Source organism: Pseudomyrmex gracilis, unplaced genomic scaffold (assembly GCF_002006095.1).
Source record: "Pseudomyrmex gracilis isolate BER0280 unplaced genomic scaffold, ASM200609v1 scaffold_1541, whole genome shotgun sequence".
Classification (NCBI taxonomy): Eukaryota; Metazoa; Arthropoda; class Insecta; order Hymenoptera; family Formicidae; genus Pseudomyrmex; species Pseudomyrmex gracilis.
Genome location: NW_018022125.1, coordinates 1 through 21,437, shown reverse-complemented (window position 1 = coordinate 21,437; position 21,437 = coordinate 1). Strand labels below are relative to the sequence as shown.

At 29.5% G+C, this 21,437-nt stretch overlaps 2 protein-coding genes and 3 long non-coding RNA genes across 10 annotated transcripts; all 5 read right to left on the bottom strand.

Moving 5' to 3' along the window:
- Positions 1-3,036: 3,036 nt before the first annotated feature.
- On the bottom strand, positions 3,037-3,905 carry LOC109862248 (neprilysin-11-like). The gene is made up of 4 exons (XM_020442237.1): positions 3,869-3,905; positions 3,670-3,809; positions 3,336-3,503; positions 3,037-3,207 (listed from the first exon to the last, which is right to left on the bottom strand). Exons 1-4 carry the CDS (start codon positions 3,891-3,893, stop codon positions 3,037-3,039), a joined length of 504 nt encoding a protein of 167 aa, XP_020297826.1. The 5' UTR covers positions 3,894-3,905.
- A 252-nt stretch (positions 3,906-4,157) lies between these two features.
- Positions 4,158-4,832, bottom strand: LOC109862247. Its single transcript, XR_002251104.1, has 3 exons — positions 4,676-4,832; positions 4,391-4,497; positions 4,158-4,218 (listed from the first exon to the last, which is right to left on the bottom strand). It is a non-coding gene; the product is annotated as an uncharacterized LOC109862247 (long non-coding RNA).
- A 4,030-nt stretch (positions 4,833-8,862) lies between these two features.
- On the bottom strand, positions 8,863-11,603 carry LOC109862244. The gene is made up of 9 exons (XR_002251102.1): positions 11,507-11,603; positions 11,285-11,426; positions 11,016-11,192; positions 10,777-10,950; positions 10,038-10,096; positions 9,887-9,932; positions 9,523-9,662; positions 9,206-9,371; positions 8,863-9,094 (listed from the first exon to the last, which is right to left on the bottom strand). It is a non-coding gene; the product is annotated as an uncharacterized LOC109862244 (long non-coding RNA).
- Positions 11,604-11,904: 301 nt separating this feature from the next.
- On the bottom strand, positions 11,905-13,498 carry LOC109862245. The gene is made up of 6 exons (XR_002251103.1): positions 13,410-13,498; positions 13,164-13,276; positions 12,911-13,073; positions 12,617-12,700; positions 12,271-12,491; positions 11,905-12,049 (listed from the first exon to the last, which is right to left on the bottom strand). It is a non-coding gene; the product is annotated as an uncharacterized LOC109862245 (long non-coding RNA).
- A 1,271-nt stretch (positions 13,499-14,769) lies between these two features.
- On the bottom strand, positions 14,770-21,060 carry LOC109862246 (neprilysin-like). Of its 6 annotated transcripts, XM_020442234.1 has the most exons (19): positions 20,998-21,056; positions 20,866-20,917; positions 20,719-20,786; positions 20,537-20,656; positions 20,228-20,401; positions 19,046-20,111; positions 18,758-18,871; positions 18,536-18,636; positions 18,307-18,407; positions 18,021-18,182; positions 16,880-17,190; positions 16,627-16,800; positions 16,340-16,443; positions 16,162-16,220; positions 16,029-16,080; positions 15,895-15,962; positions 15,714-15,835; positions 15,401-15,568; positions 14,770-15,278 (listed from the first exon to the last, which is right to left on the bottom strand). In XM_020442234.1, exons 8-19 carry the CDS (start codon positions 18,553-18,555, stop codon positions 15,099-15,101), a joined length of 1,521 nt encoding a protein of 506 aa, XP_020297823.1. In that variant the 5' UTR covers positions 18,556-18,636; positions 18,758-18,871; positions 19,046-20,111; positions 20,228-20,401; positions 20,537-20,656; positions 20,719-20,786; positions 20,866-20,917; positions 20,998-21,056; the 3' UTR covers positions 14,770-15,098. The 6 variants fall into 6 exon arrangements, with proteins under 6 accessions (XP_020297823.1, XP_020297824.1, XP_020297822.1 ...); XM_020442235.1 differs by lacking the exon at positions 18,758-18,871; XM_020442233.1 differs by having other exon boundaries at positions 18,758-20,111; positions 20,228-20,393.
- Between the last annotated feature and the right edge of the window lie 377 nt (positions 21,061-21,437).

Sequence of the window (21,437 nt, the reverse complement as noted above, 5' to 3'; positions counted from 1 at the left end):
GACCGAGAATCTCCTCTGGAGCAATTTTATCCACAAAATTCTTCCGACTTCGGACAAGGGGGGGGAGGAACTCACGTGGACCCATCGTCCAAAAGGACACCCCAGATCCCCGCCTCGGCATTTGCTCCAAGACCCACGGAAAACCACGCTCAAAACCGTGAGTAAGGCGGACTTCTAGCACGGCGTTCAAAACACGAAGATCTCGCGACGACTCGATGCGAAGCAAAAATCCCCCGACGTCCAACGACAAAACGGAAAGATTCAGAGTAGCAACGGAGTAAACGGTGGAATTAAAGAAAAGAAAACGAGTAACCAAGCTCAATTAACACAACAACAAATAAACAAATAAACAAATATCCGTAACATTTTAAACAAAAAAAAAAACAAACATCCACTAATTCTCACAGGGCTCCGACGTGTGTTCCCACCTCTCGAAAAACGAAGCCAGTCTATCAGAGTGTACGACTCTATTCCTGTGTCTATCTAAGCGACGAATACAATAAACTACATCGCTTAATTTCTTAACAACTACGTAAGGCCCTTCCCAATTTTTCTGCAACTTAGGGGCTTTTTCTTTGCTTCTGCGAGGATTAAAGAACCAAACCTTTTGCCCCTCATCAAATAGGATATGTCTAGCTTTACAATCATAACGAACCTTTGCCTTGTTCGACCTCAACGCCAATCGCTCCCTAACTCCCTGATGAATTTCCTCCAATTTCGCCCCTAACTCTTGAACATAATCCTCTGGAGAATCCGAACAATAATTCGGCGAAGTACCTCTTAACAAATCCAATGCAACAATATAATAAATGTATTACCTCAAACTTGATCCCCCACTTTTCTTGTGATCGAATCTAATATGGTAATATATAGAAACAAATCATTTGGTTAGTTATTTTGCAACCATCCGCCACAGGCAAATGTGTACAAATTATCACAAGGGTCAACTGTACGATTTAGATTGGCTAAAATCTCTGAAGCTATAGAAAAATAGAAATAATCAGTGACAATATCACACATAAGACAAGATATATAGCGCAATACAAGAGCAATTTAATCAATTTGTTTTTTGCACCTATCCGCACTAATACATTTATCAGTGGTACATAACGCATACTGAATAGATCCAGTATTGTTAGTTGTTACAACGCTAAAACACGTAACGTGCAATATAGCTATTAAAAATACTCTGAAAAAGTAATGCAAATAAACAGTTACAAAACTAAAAAAATATAATAACAAAGATTTACTTAGTAGTAACAGTGACGCAAAAATTTATGTTTATGCAAGTTTACAAATGTCATAGTAAATACTTTTATATTATTTAAATTTTTAAATTTTACATAATTAAGTTGTACGTTCCCATATTCTGAGAAAATTGTACTTAACACAAACGGTGAACTTGAGTCAAATATTTTCTTTAACTTTGTGTTTACGATTTTGGCAAAGGTCACTAACAAACTATCGTCAAAAACAAATGTTCAAATTTAATACTTCTTACTTCTATAACTTTCGGTGTTTGAAAATTGTATATAAAATTACGTGAAACATAATATTTAAGACAGAAGTATACCGTATATGTACTGCTTGATAATGTAATTAATATTTATGTAATGCGACGATGCACTTGTGTAATGTTGTATTTAAAAAATGCATTTAATACGCATATATTTACATGAAGTGTTTTACTTTAACAATTAAATTTAGAGATTAGTGCCGTTAGGTAAAAAATAGTAATTTATTTTCTTTCAAAAAGATCAGATCACATAAAATTGTTTTACTACGAAGTCGTCTACCAGCTATCGATGCTTTGCACGGACGAAACTCGACTTGTCGTATATGGGAAATTTAACGCGGGCTACACCGTGTTCTCTTATCTAATGTTTACATGAAGCACGTGTCGTGCTCGTGTTGGCTATGTTGTAGCCCTAAACTTCTTCGAAAACTTACACTTGTAATTTTCAGCCTTTCTCTGCCATCTGAAGGATAATTGAGATTTGTTTAAAATACAATGTGCAGAAGATGAAGTACCTTAATATTATACTTAAGTAATAATATTATTACTACTTCAAATAATTATGTTGTTACGTCAAATAATATTGTAATTTCAAATAATGATTTGGCATATGCAGTTGTTAAACAAACACAAATAATGAACGCATTGTCATTTAATGATTCCACAATTATTATATNTGTATGTAAAAAAAGTAACAAATAATTCAATCGCATCCGCCCGCCAGTAATTTTTATGAGTGAACATCAAGCAGTTCAATTGTAATGAACTTTCAAAAAGAATCGCACTAAGTTCTGCCTATATCGGGATTAAATATTTAANTTAACGGGTGGCTCGAATATATATTATATTTTGTTATGTGACGACTACCTGGATTTTAATTAGTGCATTCTGATGCGCAAAAAGTAAAATTTTATAATTTGGTGACTATAGTGGAATTAAGAAAAATTACCGAAATAATGTAATCNTTAAATTTTACAAATATTTTTGAATTATAAAGTCTGATTTTGTATGATATATCAGCAAAAATTACAAAAAACTTTTACAGTGTTAATTGACGCAAAACTACTCGAATTATAAGATATTTATACTTTGTGCAATTTCTTGGATCATATACGTTACTGATAATCGCAAAAAAGTTTAGTTTTCCTTAATGACTTGCAAAAAGTACAAAAACAATGAAATATCAGTATACTAAATTGCACGAAAATTTATCTTTGCAAGATCCGAGGATAAGTACAGCAAGAATTATAACGGTTTTCGCACAGATGTTGACAAAACATACTTTAGTGGAACTACTGATGCAAAAAACACAAGATNATTTTGCAAATATTTTACTATATTAAAAATGAAAATTTATTACACATTTACATATAGTATATATAGACGTATACATATGTATACATATGTAGACGTAATTTATCTAACAAATTTATCTCCCAAATATCTTGTTTGGGAAAGAAGGGCATCGTGTTCGCATTTTTATAGTTACAAAAATTACATATAACTTTGTCGTTTCATTGCTACAGAGCATATTTCTTTTCAGGATTTATTCTTTTTTCCTTGGGGCAGTTGTAAGCAGCAGAGAATTCAGGAAAATTCAAAAGACTGCCAAGAATCCTAGTTTCCATTCGAGGATGGTTATCAAATGTACGGTTTTGCAAAACTTCCGGAAAAATATCTTTGCACATCATCTAAAACAAAACAAAAAATAATAATATTACTATTATCTACTTATTGTCCTTTTATTTTTATTGATTGTTAGATGAATTAAACTTATGTGCATATCATTGTATAGCTTAACACTTTATTAATTACTTACTTGATCATACATTAAGAAAAAAATCTGATCATCGCTATATTGCTCCAGTCCCTGTAGCCGCCACTCAGGTTCGTTTAGTCTTGCTTTCCGGTTTTTATACGCGTAATATGCAGCTACAATGCCCGCGGAATCGGCAATGTTTTCTCCAAGCGTCAGTGATCCGTCTACCTGAGAAAATTCGACTGTTTACATATCTTTATATGTAAAAACCTCACTCAAAAGTAAAATAATCTGCCTTAAAAAAATTTACATAACGAATTCAACGAACTTCNAAAGATTTTAGCCGATGTGTCACTTTTCTGGTGTATCACGTGTGTGTGAGTGCTTTACTTACGTAAACATTCTTATGTTTTAGTCCCGGAAACAGATATTTATCGTACTGGTCAATAAAACATTGGATTATTTTGTCATACTTGTCGGTGATATTTTGCGTCCATAATGATGCGGCGTTGCCGTCCTTGTCGTACTTACTTTCTATAAATAATATGCTGTATTAAGATATTTTTTGTACTAAAAACTAGAAATTTACTTACCACTAATTCCAAAACCGTGACTCATTTCATGACCAATAACAAATCCTAGAGATCCGTAGTTTAAAAATCTGGTACAAAATAAAAANTTTTAATATTCTTTTAAAGAAATGTGCTTTTTGTGTAATTTATATGTTTTAAAACTACTTACGGAAGACGACTTATATTATATATAGAACTGTGTAATAGGGCAACAAAAACACCTACATGTAAAAAATGACAAAATAACTTATTAATAAAATAGAAACTTTTTACTAAGTTCTTGGCATAGTATTAACAAGTATAAAACTTTACCAAATGCATTGCGAAATNGAATGTAGTAATTGTGCGACACTATCGAGTTTATAACTAATCTATTACACAAAAATACAATCCATATAAGATTCTTAATGTAGATTTAATATTTTTATTATANTTTTTTATAATGTAACATGTATGTTTTATAATGTATTACATATTATATACATACATATTACACAAACGTAATATATAAGTATTGAAAAACAGAAGTGTAAAACGTCTTACCCCAAAAAGGTTTTGTCGTCGGGAGTTCTTAACAAGTTAAACATTCTCTTTCTTTCGAATTTAAATCCACTTATTAAACTGCCGGCATATGTTGTACTGACATTCATCTAAAACGCATTACAAAGTTTTAACAAGTATTTTTTTGTAACATCTTATAACAATACAATGGAACAAATAAATCAAAGAAATGTACATTATTAGAACTTATCTTCATGTAACGCGATACAAAGAGACAAGAAAAGTTGCATACAATAATAATTATTGTTTTACAGTTAGTTTTCTTACATCTTCATAATATTTGTCAATAGCTTTGTCGCTATACTACTCGGGTTTGATATTGTCCTGCCTCATGTAAGTTTCTCAAGACATGCATGTGTTGAAGACTCGTCTATCCAAGTGCAATTTTCTATTTGTTCTTTAATAGCGTATTTTATATTCGTGAGTATTTCTCTGATCTATAATGATTTTGTTGTACAATATATATAAGTAATTCATCTGAAGTATATCAAATATCTCGTTTCTTTACAAGAACCGTACGATTTGTATACTCTCGTGCAATACGTATTTTTTCACATATTTATGCGAAATAGCAATTTTCAAAGGTGATTCTTGTACGCAAGTCTTTTATCTTTTGTCACGTGCGATATCACTTTTTGCTCTTGCTTGCTGGATGTAGCTAAGAATCTTGTCGATTAAGGTCTATTGCATGTAATTAACTGCAGTTATTACAATTACATTAGTGAATGGATAATATATTTTTTTTATCACTATTTTATTTTGTGTTATTCGATTTTTATTAATTTTGAATTTAAATGTTACTATTTTAAAACTCTTACCAATTACACGAGATGGTGTGCGCTCTAATAACGGTACTAAATTAGTCAGATATCTGTACGCTTNAACGATCAGTTTCTCAGATACTTCAATTGCAATTTTTGTGACGTAAATAATTTTTGAATTTTTAGATGCCAATTAATCTGTAAATATTAAGTTAGAATAACTTTTACCNCTATGTAATTCAAATAAAACATATAATTGATATCTAGCCACACTTTTCCCTTCTCTTTAGAATGTTGTTTATCATACTCTTCTTGCAATTATTGTATTGTTAACGGTATATAAATATCAGTAGTATTACTTTTGTCATAGTCTATTGTCAGCTGTAAGCAGTAACACAAATATTATTTGTATAGAACATGTACGAAATATTAAATGACACATTGTAAACAGTATTTTGAAATGAATTAAAATCTTATTTAAACATTTTAAATTACATGCACGTTTTTGTTATAATATTATAATGTTTTATACTAACGGTAGCCAGTTCCATTTGAAATTGTACCATATCACGAACATCTCGAGTAAGAATGTCATAATCGACAGTTACGTTATTTTCTTCTATAAGAAATTTTGCAGTGCGTACGATGTTGGATACATGTATGTTCTTCCAGATAGGCGTTTTGCTATAGCAAAACATATCCCGCAGATAATGCAAAGAAGGCTCAGTAATCTAAAAATAAATAGTAATTTTATACAGGTTATATTTTCACACAAGAGTTTGTATACTATGGTTTTTATAACAAGTATACATATGCAGTGCTTTTTGCAAATGATACATGAGAAGTAAAATATAAAGTATTTATTTTAGAAATTAATATGATTCGTAGTATAGTTTATATATAAATGTGTAATATACATACAGATATGACGTTACTGTTGGACGTTTTGTTAGCTAACACGGTAATATTATAAATGCCGTTTTCAAAACCATTCTCATGCAAATTATTGCTAACATTTTGCCATGTCAAAGTTTTAACGTCCCATTTGCGAGAAGCTATAATCAATGGCCATTCAACATATTTTTTTATAATGGCGTTATAGTTTTTTGCGTACGAGTTATTGTCTGAAATTCAGAAAATAAATCTTATTGAAAGGTACACTTTTCTTTTAAACTTTATAAATATATAGATTTAATATTTTTAACTATTTTTTTTTATAACAAAGTAAAAATATTTGTGATAATTAATGTATTTTTGCAATAATAATGATACATACCAATATCCATGCATTACGCATAAATTTGTTTTACTTTTAGCAGAGATTTAGTATCATCTTCCTTACTGGGTTCTTCTATGAGTTCTACAAACAAACAAAACAGAGTGGTAGACAAGTCTACGTATATATAATGTAAAAACTGTGTTTCAACGTATATATATTTTATAAAAAATTTTACTGTACCCAAAACTAAAACAATTACAAAAAAACATAAATAATAATTTTTTGTCTCGCATTGTGTTTTATATTATCAAGCACGAAAGTTTAGGTTGTCCAAAACTTTACGATTTGCAATTTTACTAGAATAATTACTTTCAAAATATTAAANTTCATATGTCACCGTGTGTGTTTGAAAGTTTTCGCTAAGAAAACAACTTTAAAATTTAAAAGTTATTTATTTCTAAAGAAGAGGAAAAGAAGTAAATATTTTTCAGTCATTTTCATGTAAATGAAAGTGGCACTATTTATTGAAAATGACTCATCAAATGAGATGGATTCTATCGTTCGGTTAGTATAATAAGTAAATATTTGCAGCCAAAACGTAATTTTGCCTTGTAATTTAAGCACATATAAACACATACATAATAAATTTATAATAAAATTGTATCACCTCAAAGTTGCATTTCCCTTCTCTTGACCGTTGTAAATGCGTTCAAAAATCAAAACGACTAATTTGCTCGGTTATTTTGCATCCATCCGCCACAAGCAAATTTATAAAAATCATCGCAAGGATCAACTGTGCGGTTTAAATTAGCTAAAATCTTTGACGCTGGATAAAAATTCAAAATTTTTTATTGATACTACTTATAAAATAAGAACACATTAAATAAGTTGTATAANAACAATAATAAAATTAAGTTTTACACATACCTGCGTCTATACATTCATCAGTAACACATAAGTTAAAGTGACTATATCTATTATTGTTCATCGTCGGAGCGTCATATGTAACGTGCGCGTACGTTATAACTGTCAGAAAAACTCTGCAAAAATGGTGCCAATACAAACATTATAAAAACATTTTTGCAACTAAAAATGTAAAAGTAAATCAAAACAAAAACATTTTTACGTAATTNTATGTTTTGATACATATTATTATGTAACATTTTGAATTGTAACTCTTACATCAAGAAGTCGTACGTCTCCATATATGAGAAGTTTAAAACAAAATATGATCTTAGCGTAATTTTATACACTTTTATTCAACTTTGTATTTGCAAATTCGGTGATGGTCACAATGAACTTCTATTGGAAAATTAATATCAAATTTAAATATATTTCTATTATAATAAGTTTTTGAATTATATAAACAGTTACATAGAAGACAATAATTAAAAAGTAATTAAGGAGCATACCATATATTTGCGACTTGAGAATATAATTACCTCATGTACATATGACAAGCAATGTAGCAGAGCACTTGTTCAAATGTCGTACATTAAGAACGCATACGTTTATATGAAATGTTTTTGTCCAACAAGAGATTTTTATCTTTAGTTAAAAAATAGTAATTTCTTTTCTATCGAAAAGATCAGACTTAAAATTTTTTTACTAGGAAGTCGTCTAGAAGTACACGTAAAATACATACTTATAATAGTGGTAAAAGAGTGTTATAAACTTTAATTCTTAGCACATTACTTACCAACTATTGATGCTTGCACGGACTAAACCTGACTAGTTGTACTTGTGGGATAGCGCGAGATAAATCGTTTTCTACCAAGTGATGTTTATGACACGTTTCATGCTCGTGTTCGCCATGTTACAGACCTAAAGGTATACCAAAAGTCACATTTGTAGTTTTCTATTTTTTTTTGTTATCTGATTGAGACTCGGTATGGTTTTANACAGAATGTGTCAACGTATTACGCGTGACAAGAAATAACGCTGTAGCCAATAATTTTTTTGCTTTTATATAAAACCAGCTATCGAGTCGATTCTATTTGCGTTTATATGTTTGTCCAGTTTATAAGGAGTTTAAAGTACTGCGCGCTAGGAGTTAATTATAATAACTTTAAGTAATTTTATATAATAACTTCAAGTAATTTTAAATTTTATGTAGTGCAGAAAAAAAACCGCGAATCTTTGCGAGCCAAAAAAGTCGGTGAGAATACCGATCGTGATAAAAAGAATGTGTTGAGTAAGATTCACGAAATATACGAAAACTTATGTAACACGCGTACTATCTGCGAGAAAAAATATTGTATTCAAATATGACAATGGCACATGTAAAATAAGAGAATTTTTAATAAAAAGTNTAAAAACATATTGCTGCAAATGCATTTCTCAAAAATGTATTTCTCAAAATCCAAGTATTCACACATTCATACATTCATAAAGAGTTACAAAATATAGAGTTACATTTGGTGAATGTACAGTTAACAAATAAAATATTTGTTCTACGTAGAAAGAAAGGCGTTTAAAATTTTGTAGATTTATAATAAATAAAAACACATTATATCGTTCCTCGTCGTTCTGTTACCAAAAAGAGCACTTCTTTATCGGATTCATTTGCTTCCCCGCGGGGCAGTTGTAAACCTCGGAGAATTCACGGAAGTTCGAAAGACTGCCACGTACTCTAATTTCAGATACGGAATGATCTTTAAAAATATGCTGTTTTAACGTTTCGGGCAAGGTATTGGAACAGAATATCTACAAAAAAAANAAATGTTAATATTTTTTATATGTATTTTCATCAACTGTTTATTTGACCGACGTTTCTGCACATCTCGTTGTATTTGTAACATCTTATTAGTTACTTACTTGACCAAAAGCCATAAAGAAAACTTGATCATTGTTGTAATCTTCTCTGCAGCCGCCATTCACGGCCGTCATCCGATCTCGCTTTTTTGTTCTTGTACGCATAATATGCAGTTGTAATTCCAGCGAAATCCGCAATTTTCTCATTGAGTGTCCATTGTCCGTTTACCTGAGAAAATGCGACTTTTTATACATATTAGAAAAAAACAGGAGAACACAAAAATTTGTTTCAAACAATTAGAGATCTTCNAATTATACAAAAATATAAAAATTTTTTGTCAGCTCCTTTTTGCTGCATGTGTAACGTGTAATTTACTTACGTGAATATCCTCATGTTCTAATCCCGGAGCCAGATACTCATCGTATTGGTCAATGAAACATTGCGTTATGTTTTTGTATGCATCAATAGATTTTTGCGTCCACCACGGTATTGCGTTGCTGTCCATGTTATATNTGCAACCTATTATATAAACAATATTTTATATTTAATTTTTTCTCACTGTTATAAGAGTGAGAAACTAATTATCTTCATTATCAAAACCGTGACTCATTTCGTGTGCGACAATAAATCTCACCGATTCGTAGTTCAGAAATCTAATACAATACAAAAAAATTGTTTAAATGTTTAAAGATGTTTACCACAACCGTATTTTTTGTTAGGTTTTTACATGTAAGAATACTTACAAAAGACTGTCGTTTACCCAATTTTGCATCAAGGCAGCAGTAATAACTACGTAAAAAAAACACCAAAATAGATGATTAATAATAAAATGTAAATTATTATAAAATGATTTTATCACGTGATATTATCTTTTAACAGATTTAAAACTTTTACCGAATTTATTAAGATTCATAACGTAGTAAGCTATCGGATCTGTCGGTTCGTAACTCCATCTGTTAAACAAAAGTACAGATATAAAATTTCTTTCGTTAATAAACAAGAATATTTACACACACTAAATTTCTCAATCTATTGATATAAAAATTTCAATATTTATATAGTATGTGTAATAATATATTTATTGTACGAGAAAATTGTGCAAAAAAAAAATTTGTACTGTGATTTGTCGACGGGTGTACAGACGGCGTCATTAATTCAAAGAATAGGCGCAGGGATCGGAGGGCAAGCGGGGCGATTGCTCGTAGCGCCAACGGGCGCCTTACTAACTAGTAGCAATCGGGTGTCCACAACTGGACACCCGATTTTGGGACTAATGGATATTTGGATCAACTAGACTTTTTATGTGATCCCCGCGCCTATTCTTCGAATTAATGACGCCGTTTGTACTTAGCAAGCTCATTTTTTTCTTTTTCTCGAATTTGAGTATATTTATGATATTGTCGAAATATTCCGTACCGACAACCAACTAAAATACACAATAATTCTTTAAAAAGTATTTCTTTTGTAAAGAATCGTAACGATACGTAAATAAATAAATAAATAAATAAAATGTAAGATATTAGCGCTTCTCTTCTTCCATCGCAAAAAGAAGAGAAAATAATTTAAAATATAAAAATGTTCTACTTCTTGTTGTTAGAAATAATTTGCTCTCTTTTTCAGAAAATGTACTTACGTCTTTGTAATATCTGTCAATAGCTTCGTCGCTGTACCAATCGGGGTTAATAACTTTGCNCCTCATATTTGCCAGTTTCTCGAGAAACGCTTTTCTTGTAGGTTCGTCCATCTATGTGGAATGTCTTAGTTGTTCGCGAACGACGTTTGTGATGTCCATAATTATTTCTCTGATCTAAAATAAATGTGTTTTATAATATATAAAGTATTGTTTTATATGTTTTTTTTTATCAAACTTACGGCCTGGATATTTAAATGCGACATGTATCTCTTGACATATTCATGCAAAATANCGGATTTCAAGTCGACTTTATTCAAGCAAGTCTCTCCTTTTGTGTCTGTTTCGTTTTGTGTAGTGTGTTAATTTTCTCATATATGGTCGAAGTTTGGAATTTAGATACAAATGCATGTAATTAACTGCAGTTACAATTACATTACTGATATGATGAAACATTTTTTTAAATATTTTATATTAAAGTAACGTTCTTTTAAACTTTCGACAATCTTACCAATAGTGCGAGATAATGTTTGTTCTAACACAGNTATCAAATTGATAAGATATTTATACGCTGAAACGGCAATCTTTTCAGACGGTTCAATTGCGATTCCTTCTGACAAAAATGCTTTTTGAATAGTGTGATACCAGTCAATCTGCAATGAAAGAAACAAAACAAGGTGTTTTAGTCATTGAATATACATATTGAATTATTTTAACCAGCATAGAGTCAAACCTTCTCCTTTTTTCTGGGATGTTGTTTATCATATTCTTCTTGCCATTGTTGAATGGTTAACGAAACATAATTAACATCTTTATTTTCATATTCCTGAGAGTCTGTCAGCTGTAAGAATTGAAACAATTAAAATAGTCACTTGATGCAATGAGCTATTACAAACTCTGTATAATTAACTTTTGTTTTCATAGGATAGATAAGAAATATTTCANAGAGCATAAAAAAATTTTTTAAAGTATTAAAAAAGTGGCATTATATTATTTAAGAATTGCTTAAAAAACATGTATTTTAAGATATTAACATATAATGGTTGTTTATACTAACGCTATTTAGTATTTGTATGTAAAACGTTGCGACGTCATGTACGTCTTGAGTAATGTTTCTAATTTTGTCAGTTTCACTATTCTCTTGTGCTAAATTATTCGCAATAAATGCAATGTCGAATTTATCATATATCATTAGATATTCAGTCCATTTGGGAAATGAGAAATTAAAAAACTTAAACTTGTGGTTTAGTGATAAAGAGAGTAAAGGTCCATCAATCTAAGAACACATTTTTCATAATATTATCTGTTTCTATATATGTTACACTATATAACAGATGTGTGTACGTCGTTNGTGTGAAATATAATGATATAATTGCTTTTGATACTTCAATTACTCTTTTACGCGAAAGATAAATACGTATAATATGTATGTGTACGTGATATAATTGTGAATATAATTTTATAATTTATATTTTGATTAAATTATAATATACATACAAGAGTAACGTTACTGTTGGACATTCTGATATCCGGTAACACTGTTATTTCGAAAAGGCCATTATCAAACCCATTTTCAAGCAAGGTAGTGCTTACATCTTGCTACGTCAAATTACTTTTTTTCCATTCGGAACGAGATACACCCAATAGCCACAAATAGGGATCTTTTTTTTCAATTTCTGTATAGATTCTGTATATATTTTCCTTATCTGTTCCGTTTTCTGAAAATTAAATTAAAAAAAAATAAGCGTTTTTTTTTTAATTTANACATTAGTTGTTTTGTGTTTTTTTTAAATAAGACGTACTAATGAGCACTGTGCAATATACAGTGTAATGAGATACAAACCGTTATCTACGCATTGTGCAAATATAACTTTTGCTTTAAGCAGGGACATAGTATCGCCTGGCTTAGGAAGTTCTTCTAAGATTTCTACACAAAAAAAATGACGGAGTTATATATGTATATGCATATACACATATATATTTCGATTAATATAAATTTCGATAAACTAAATATATATGGTTTGCAAATGTTTTTGCTGTTTATGTATATCTTTATTTATATATACGTACATATATATATATATATATATATATATATATATATATATACATAGTAAACATATTAAAACGGTATTACCTCTGAGATGAATTTTTGTTTTTTTGTTGGATCTCTGCAAATGACTTAATTAATGGAAACGAGTCATTGACTTGATTATTATGTGCGTATTTGCCACAGACAAATTGATAAAAATTGTCACAAGAATCAATTGTACGACTAAGATTGGCTAAAATCTTGGAAGCTACAGAAATATAAAAAAAATCTATCTAAGTAGCCAAACATAGAAGATAAATTATACGAGCGAAATTATAAACAGAATTTATAAACGTACCAGCGTTTATACATTCATCAGTGGCGCATAATGTATATTGACTAAATTCATTACTATTTTTTGTTGGAGCGCCGAACGTAACGTGCGCAAATGCGACGGATATCAGAATATTTCTGCAAAAATGTGAGAAATACAAAACAAAATATATGTAATTAATATTGTTATAGAGACATATGTGTGTGCTATTATAAAATTGGTGTATAGTAGATATATTTGTAATATTAGTAATATTATTTTATGTCTTACATAAAGAAATGGTACATTTCCATAGTGTGTCATAAGTTTGTAACACAAAATACGAAGGCGAATCAGCACTGCTTCTTGTCGACTTTGTGTTCGCGATTTTCAAGATGGACACTGAGTAAACTGCCGTCGCAAGAAACAAATGTTCAAAATTAAATTTTTCTCATAGTCGGAAATGTGTTGTATAAAAAATTACCTTTAAAAAAATAAAACAATAAATAAAACAGAAACTACTATACCTATATGTGTGCGTCGAGATAGTTTGATTAAGATTCGTGTATTATATGCCAAGTTATGCACTTGTTCAAATGTCGTACGTTACATACGCATATGATACACATATATCTACACAAAGTGTTTCAGTTCAACAAGAGAAATTTATCTAAAAGTACACATAAAATAGATATTTATTACAGCGTTAATATCACTTTTTTGTACAATATTTTGTCATTACTTACTACGTAGCATTGCGAGGGCTAAATCTGACTGATCTTATTTGATCGTTGAAATAACGCGCTTATCCCTATGTGTTTATACAATTCACGTAACGTGCTCGTGATGGCCTCTAATTGGTATATTTCTAGACCAATCAGAGGTCATCATGAGCATGTTACGTGATAATCCCACAACTAGAAACTTTAAACATCTAGAAATCATGAAAACTGTATGTATAATTCTATACGGATCATGTCTGGACAAAAAAAATAAAAAATATATTACTATTTTTTATTTTTCTTGTGCAGACATAATCCGTAGAGAATTATACATATAACAGTTTTCATGATTTATGNATGTTTAAAGTTTCTAGTTGTNGAAGTATCACGTAACATGCTCGTAATTTGTATAAACACATAGAGATAAGCGCGTTATCCTAACGATCAAATAAGATCAGTCAGTTTTAATAAGGTATCAATGATTTTTTATATTTCTTTTAATTTATATATTAGGATATACGATTGTTTTTAAAATAATTATAGAATTCNCGTTGTTGACTTGCGAGAGAAAAAGTAAACAAAAACGTAAAATATTTCAATAAATTTTACAAGTTAAATTTAAATTTTTACCTACAACTTTAATTACAATTTAAATTTTGGCAACTTCAAAGGTTTCCATTTTAAGAACAAAAACTTTAGAACGAATTTAGATAGATGTGTGATATTCACATAAAAAAAGAAGGAGAATATGTTGTTGCACATGTCTTTCTTAACAAACATTTATTGCATTCATTTGTTACATTCATATACACTTTTAAATATACTTTTAAATTATGTTTTATATAAAACATAAGTATGTATGTTTTACTTTTAAATATACATACTTATGTTTTATATAAATAAATATATCAAACTGTGAAGAATCCTAACTAGTGTCTATCTATCATAAGAATCTATCTATCAANAAAATTACAACATTGTGATTAATTTTCTTTTTAATTAATTGTGAATAATTTAAACATTATGCACTTACAATTAATTTAACATTATACTAACAGTATTAAACCTATATTTAAACTTACATATTTCNTATTTATTCAAGAAAAACCGTTATTGTAACTGCTCAGGTTTTATAGATTTTTAATATGTATATCAAAAATATAATAGTTGTACAATTGTACGAAATGTTTGCAAAAGAAGAAAAAAACTGTGTAAACAATTGTAATTATGTTGCTTTTTTATCTCATTACTTTTCGGTTTAGAACCAAAGTGCGCACTTCTTTTTTGGATTCATTGGAGTTCCCAGAGGGCAATTGTATACCTCGGAAAATTTACGAGAGTTCGATAGACTGCCGCGAATTCTAATTTCCTTTAACAAGTGTTTGTTTCGAACAATGTTTTTATGTACATGTTCCGGCAGAACAGTTTCGCAGAAAAACTAAAAGAAAAACGAATATTACAATTTTCTATCATCCACGTATTTTTACCACTAGTTCGTTGAAGTTGATCGTAGTTTCCATCACCTCTTAATGTATTCGTAATATTTTCTTAAAATCTTACTTGAGCATAACTCAGAAAAAAAATCTGATCATCGGTGTAATGCTCTAGGCCTTTTAATCGGTATTCAGTTTCTTGTAGCTTTGCTTTTCTGTTTTTATACGCGTGATATGCTGCAACAATACCAGCAGAATCGCCGATGTTCACTGGACACGACAACGACCCGTTCACCTAAAAAAATATGCAAATCTATATAATATACGACACACAATAAACATAAACTACTTACCTTNGAAAAAGAAAACATATCTAAATAACCATTAAATAAAAAAAAGTTTACTTCGCACTTTTACGCTCTGTCACGTAATTTACTTACACGAATAATTTCATCTTCTCCCGGGATCAGGTAATCATTGTATTGGTCGATGAAACATTGCGTAATATTTTTGTACAATGGCACAATTCTCTCCAAAAATGCGAAATTGTCATTTAACAAACCTGTATTCAATATACATAGCATAATTGTTTCATTGACACACACATAAGATATTACTTACAATTGTCATCAAAAAAATGAGTGATATGNTGTCCAATAATAAATCCTAGCGCACCGTAATTCAATATTCTATGACAAAAAAAATACACTTTAAAGATTTGTTTTTTAAATAATGTTAGAAGGAATAGTACTTACGGAAAACGATATCTGTCATATACAGGTTTTTGTAATAAGGCAGCAGTGACGACTACATAAAAAAACATTTAAAAACTTATTTATGCACTTTAAAAATTAATATAATTTACTATAAAAAAGTTTATAAATTTACCAATTTTATTTTGTTCTCTATCATAGTATGCTTCCGGTGTTGTCGGATCGTATAGCCATCTGTTACATAAAAAAGGGATGTGATATGAAGTGTTTACTTTAGATAATGTTATTCTTTGTTGTGTTGTAAGTGTGAAAAACAATTACATATTAAAATACATAACTGCAAAAAGACTTACGGCGAAAAAGTTTTATTGTCAGATTTCCATAAGCTCAAAATTTTAATTCTCTCGTACAAATGTACATTGAATAAATTTTGGATATATGGCCTACTGACATTCAACTAAAATACAGTATAATTCAAAATTACTACTTTGGAAACATTTATAATATACAATACATAAATGAAAACAGTGTAGAATATTGGAGCTTCTTTTCCTTTATCGCGAAGAAATTAAAAAGAACAAGTACGGAAAAAAACTCTTTTACTTAAAAATATTCGTATTCTAGCAAGTGTGTGACTTACGCCTTTATAAAATCTGTCTATAGCTTCGTCGCTGTACCACTCGGGTTTAATAAATTCGTACTTTATATGCTCAAGTTTTTCAAGAAACGCTTTTTTTGTAACTTGGTCTATCCACGTAGAATTTCTCATTTGTTCTTGAACGACGTTGTGAACGTCCGCGGCTATCTTTCTAATCTGCAATGAGTTTACTTTCTAGTACGAGTTAAATTATTGTCATATACAATAAGTTTTTTTAATTTCGCAGTAAACTTACGTCCTCTAGGTATTCTGAATTTTCTAGATGCGATGCGTATTTCTTGATATATTCATGCGAAATAGCAGTATACATTCTAACATTGTCCACGCATTTTTTCCACTTTGTATCGTCTCCATCACTTTGTCTACTTTCTTTGTCCATCTCGACACGTGCGATATCATTTGTTTTCACAGTGGTGGAGTTGGTCATTTCGACTGCTTTACTACTTGTATTTTTGTCAGTTTTGTGATTCATGCATTGCGCGAATACTTGTCTTGCTTTTAGCAAGAAAAAAGTATCGTTTGGGTTGTTTGGTGCTTCTAACATTTCTACGAAAAAGAAATCGACGGAATATTACATGTACATAAAATCATATAAATTTTTAAATTTGCTTTNCTATTACAATTAATAATATTATTGATAGGAATATTAATATTATTAAATATACTAATATTAATATCATTACATATATATATATATATATATATATATATAAAATAAATAGTTTTACACGCAGTTTTATGAGATAAAAAATATCAGTTTTCGCGCAANGTATCTCACTCTCTAAAATTGCATAAAATTTTAAAAATTCTGAAACATTTAGAATTCTTAGAAGAAAAAAAGAGGAGTTTTAGTGTAATACATTTCAATTATTTTAAAAATATAACGCGCATACACGAGGATTTGTTTGAAAATCTCCAATGAGAGAAAACAAGTTTAACATTCAAAGTTCTTTGTTTAGCTTTGCACAAAGTACACATCAAGATAATGTTTATGTTTATAGTTTTACTTTTCTGACTTTCACGTGTCTCTTTTGATTTATTATGATTGATTATACATATATGCTTCTTTGAGGGTTTATACAGCCGTATAACAGTTAGGTATTATGTTCTTTTAATATATTAATTGACAAACTTGACGTTTATAATTTATATTTTTGTTATTTTGTGGTTTTAAATGACTTTATACTGGTCGATCGAAAAAAAGTAATAAAAAAGTTAATTGCCGTCAATTTTGGATCAATAACTAAATATTTGCTATCAAACATATAATTTTAAATCGACTTAATTTGCGTATTCTCACAGTTTTCTTTGTACATATATATTTTTGGTTAGATTTATAAGAAAACAAAAAAAAGGTAATATAATAATTTTATTACCTCGAATCTGATTCTCTGTCTTTCTTTTGAGCAGTGAGAAGATGTCAACTTTTGGGAATGATAAATTTGCTCGGTTATGTTGTAACCATCCTCCACAAGCAAAGTTGTAAAAATTGTCACAAGGATCAACGGCACGATCAAGTTTCGATAACATCTCTGAAGCTATAGAAATAAATGTTTTTTAAGTAATCATACATACATGGNACAAATTACGAAGCAAAATACAAATACTTTATAACACATATAATACTTTAACATATACTTTAATACTTTAACATATACGCGCCTGAATTTATACATTCTTCTGTAGTGCAAATTATAATTGGCCGATGTTTAGTACTATATGTCGTTGGAATNTAAAACGTAATATACGCTATCAGAAAAACTCTGTAAAAATGTTGCAAATACAAAACCAGAAATATAGAATCAATATTGTTACAAAGACGTATGTGTTTGCCACTATACAATGATTATAGTAAATATAATTGTAATATTTGTAATATTAATTCTCTTACATAAAGACACAAGTTCCCATAGTGTGATTTTGCTCAAAGCTGAATCGGCACCACTTGTGTTTTTCTTCGTGTTCGCGATTTCAAGGATAATCACTAATGAACTACAATCGCAAAAGAGAAAAACGCACGAGTTAAATGTTTTTTATAATTGGAAATATGTTCAAGAAGTATATAGAAAGAAAGTTACATAAACAAATTAAATAAATAAAACATAAACGATACCGTTATATTTGCGCCTGGATAGGTTAACTAAGACTTATGTATGTATGTACCAAGTAATTTGTTGTAGCACTTGTTCAAAAACTGTCAGTCATTAAATATACATTTGGTACGCATCTACATAAAATGTTTTATTTTAATGAGAAATTTNTATTTTTCGTTAATAAATAGTTCTTTCTTTTCAAATAGTCAGACGTAAAAGTATTCCGTAACGAGTGTAATTAAAACTACACGCAAGGTATATTTGTTACCGCGTTAACGTAGGTTTGCTATACGATATTTTAACAGTACCTATCTGGTATCGTAGCGTCTCGAGGACGAAAGTTGACTAACTTGTTTGATATTTGGAATTACACTCTTACTCCTACGTGGTGTTTATACGAATCACGTGTCATGCTCGTGTTTGCCTTCTAATTGGTTCGGAAATATTCAAATATCAAAAGTCGCATTTCAGTAGTTTTTATCATTTCTCCGTTACTTGTCTTGAAAATGATATTTACAGTCTTAATACAAGTACAGTGCCTTAACAATATCTTTTAATTTAAAATTTCATAATTTGAATGACTTCACGATTAATCGTATTGTAATGTTTTTCAACAGGTTTTTTTCAAACATTAATCACTTCTGTTTCGTATCACAGTGNCAATTATACACGTGAAACAGTTTTTTGTACATTTTGCATCCTCAGACGTTTTACAATTCTTTTGTTTAAGACAAGTTTTCAACGAATACATAAGAAACCATATTATTTTAATAAGATTCGAAACAATTATACATGCGACATAATGCGTTATATAGCAAGGAACTACATTAATGTGTGAAACGTCATGGAATGTTTGATTCATGAAAAAAAACTCGAGAATAAGTTATTGCACATGAAGGAAAATAAATTATTCTCAGTAAGTTTTTTTAAGCAATTAATAATGATTTAAAAATTATGCAGTTACAAATAGTCTAACCTTATACTAAATATCTAAAATTATGCATTTAAATTCTATAATTCTTTTTAATTCAAGAAAAACGTTATTGTACTGTAATTGCTAAAGTATAGATTTTAGATTCCAGTACATGTATGTAAAAGTATGTCAGTTTTATATTTTAAAAAATGTTTGCTAATAAAAAGAAACTGCGTTGACAATTGTAATATTATTGCTTTTCTATCTCATTACTCTTTGGTTTAGAACTAAAGTANGCATTTTTTCTTCGGATTCATTGGAGTTCCCAGAGGGCAATTGTAAACCTCGGAGAAATCACGAGAGTTCGACAAGCTGCCGCAAATTCTAATTTCCATTACCGAGTGTTCATTCTCAACAATATCCTTTTTTATCTGTTCCGATAAAGCAGTTTCGCAGAAAAACTAAAAGACAGAATGATATTATTATCTTGTATTATCTATGTACATTTATCAGCCACTTGTTAACTGTAATTTCTATACACTTCTTCATATATCGTAAAACTTTATTAGGAGCTTACTTGAGCATAAATAAAAAAAAAGTTGCTCATCGGTGTAATTCTTCAAATCCTGTAACCGCCACTCTATCTCGGGTAAATCCGCTTTCTAGTTTTTATATGTGTGATACGCAGCAACAATTTCAGCAGAATCGCCCATGTTCACTGGACACGTTAACGATCCGTTTACCTAAAAAACTATGCAAATCTATATAATATACGACACGCAATAAACATAAACTACTAACTTTTGAGAAAAAAAACATATCTAAATAACCATTAAATAAAGAAAAGTTTATTTCGCACTTTTGTTTTGTCACGTGATTTACTTACGCAAATAACTTTATCTTCTACTTCCGGGATCAGGTAATCATTAGTCAATGAAACATTGCGTTATATTTTTGTACAATGGCAGAATCCTCTCCGAATACGCAACGTTGTCATCTAAGAAACCTGTATTCAATATTCACAGTATGATTTTTCTCATTGAGACACACACTTAGGATAGTACTTACAGTTGTCCTCAAAAGCATAAATAATTTGATGTCCAATAACAAATCTAAGCGTTCCGTAGTTCAATATTCTTATGACAAAATAATAAATAAAATAAATAAAATTAAAAAATTTGTTTTTTGAATAATGTTAGAAATAATNGTACTTACGGAAGACGATATCTGTCATATATAAGTTTTTGTACTAAGGCAGCAGTGACGACTACATAAAAAAACATTTAAAAACTTATTTATGCACTTTAAAAACTACTATAATTTACTATAAAAAGTTTATAACTTTACCAATTTTATTTTGTTCTATATCATAGTATGCTTCCGGTGTTGTCGGATCGTATAGCTATCTGTTACATAAAAAAGGAATGTGCTATAAAGGTTTTACTTTAGATAATGTTATTCTTTGTTGTGTCGTAAATGTGAAAAACAATTACATATTAAAATACATAACTGCAAAAAAACTTACGGCGAAAAAGTTTTATTGTCGGAGTTNATGCTCACAAATTTATTTTTCTCAAAGTAAAATATATCAAATAAATTTTGGATATATGGCCTACTGACAGTCAACTAAAATGCATTATAATTTAAAACTACTATTTTGGAAACATTTATAATATACAATACATAAATAAAAACAGTGTAGAATATTGGAGCTTCTTTTCCTTTATCGCGAAGAAATTAAAAAGAACAAGTACGGAAAAAAACTCTTTCACTTAAAAATATTTGTA

Bases quoted from the DNA above. Each gene is read 5' to 3' on its own strand.
- LOC109862248 (XM_020442237.1), bottom strand. From the start codon at position 3,893: ATGAGTCACGGTTTTGGAATTAGTG. The intron at 3,810-3,868 runs GTAAGTAAATTT...TATTATTTATAG, and splicing joins TCACGGTTTTGGAATTAGTG to AAAGTAAGTACGACAAGGAC. The intron at 3,504-3,669 runs GTAAGTAAAGCA...GAATTTTCTCAG, and splicing joins TAAAACATAAGAATGTTTAC to GTAGACGGATCACTGACGCT.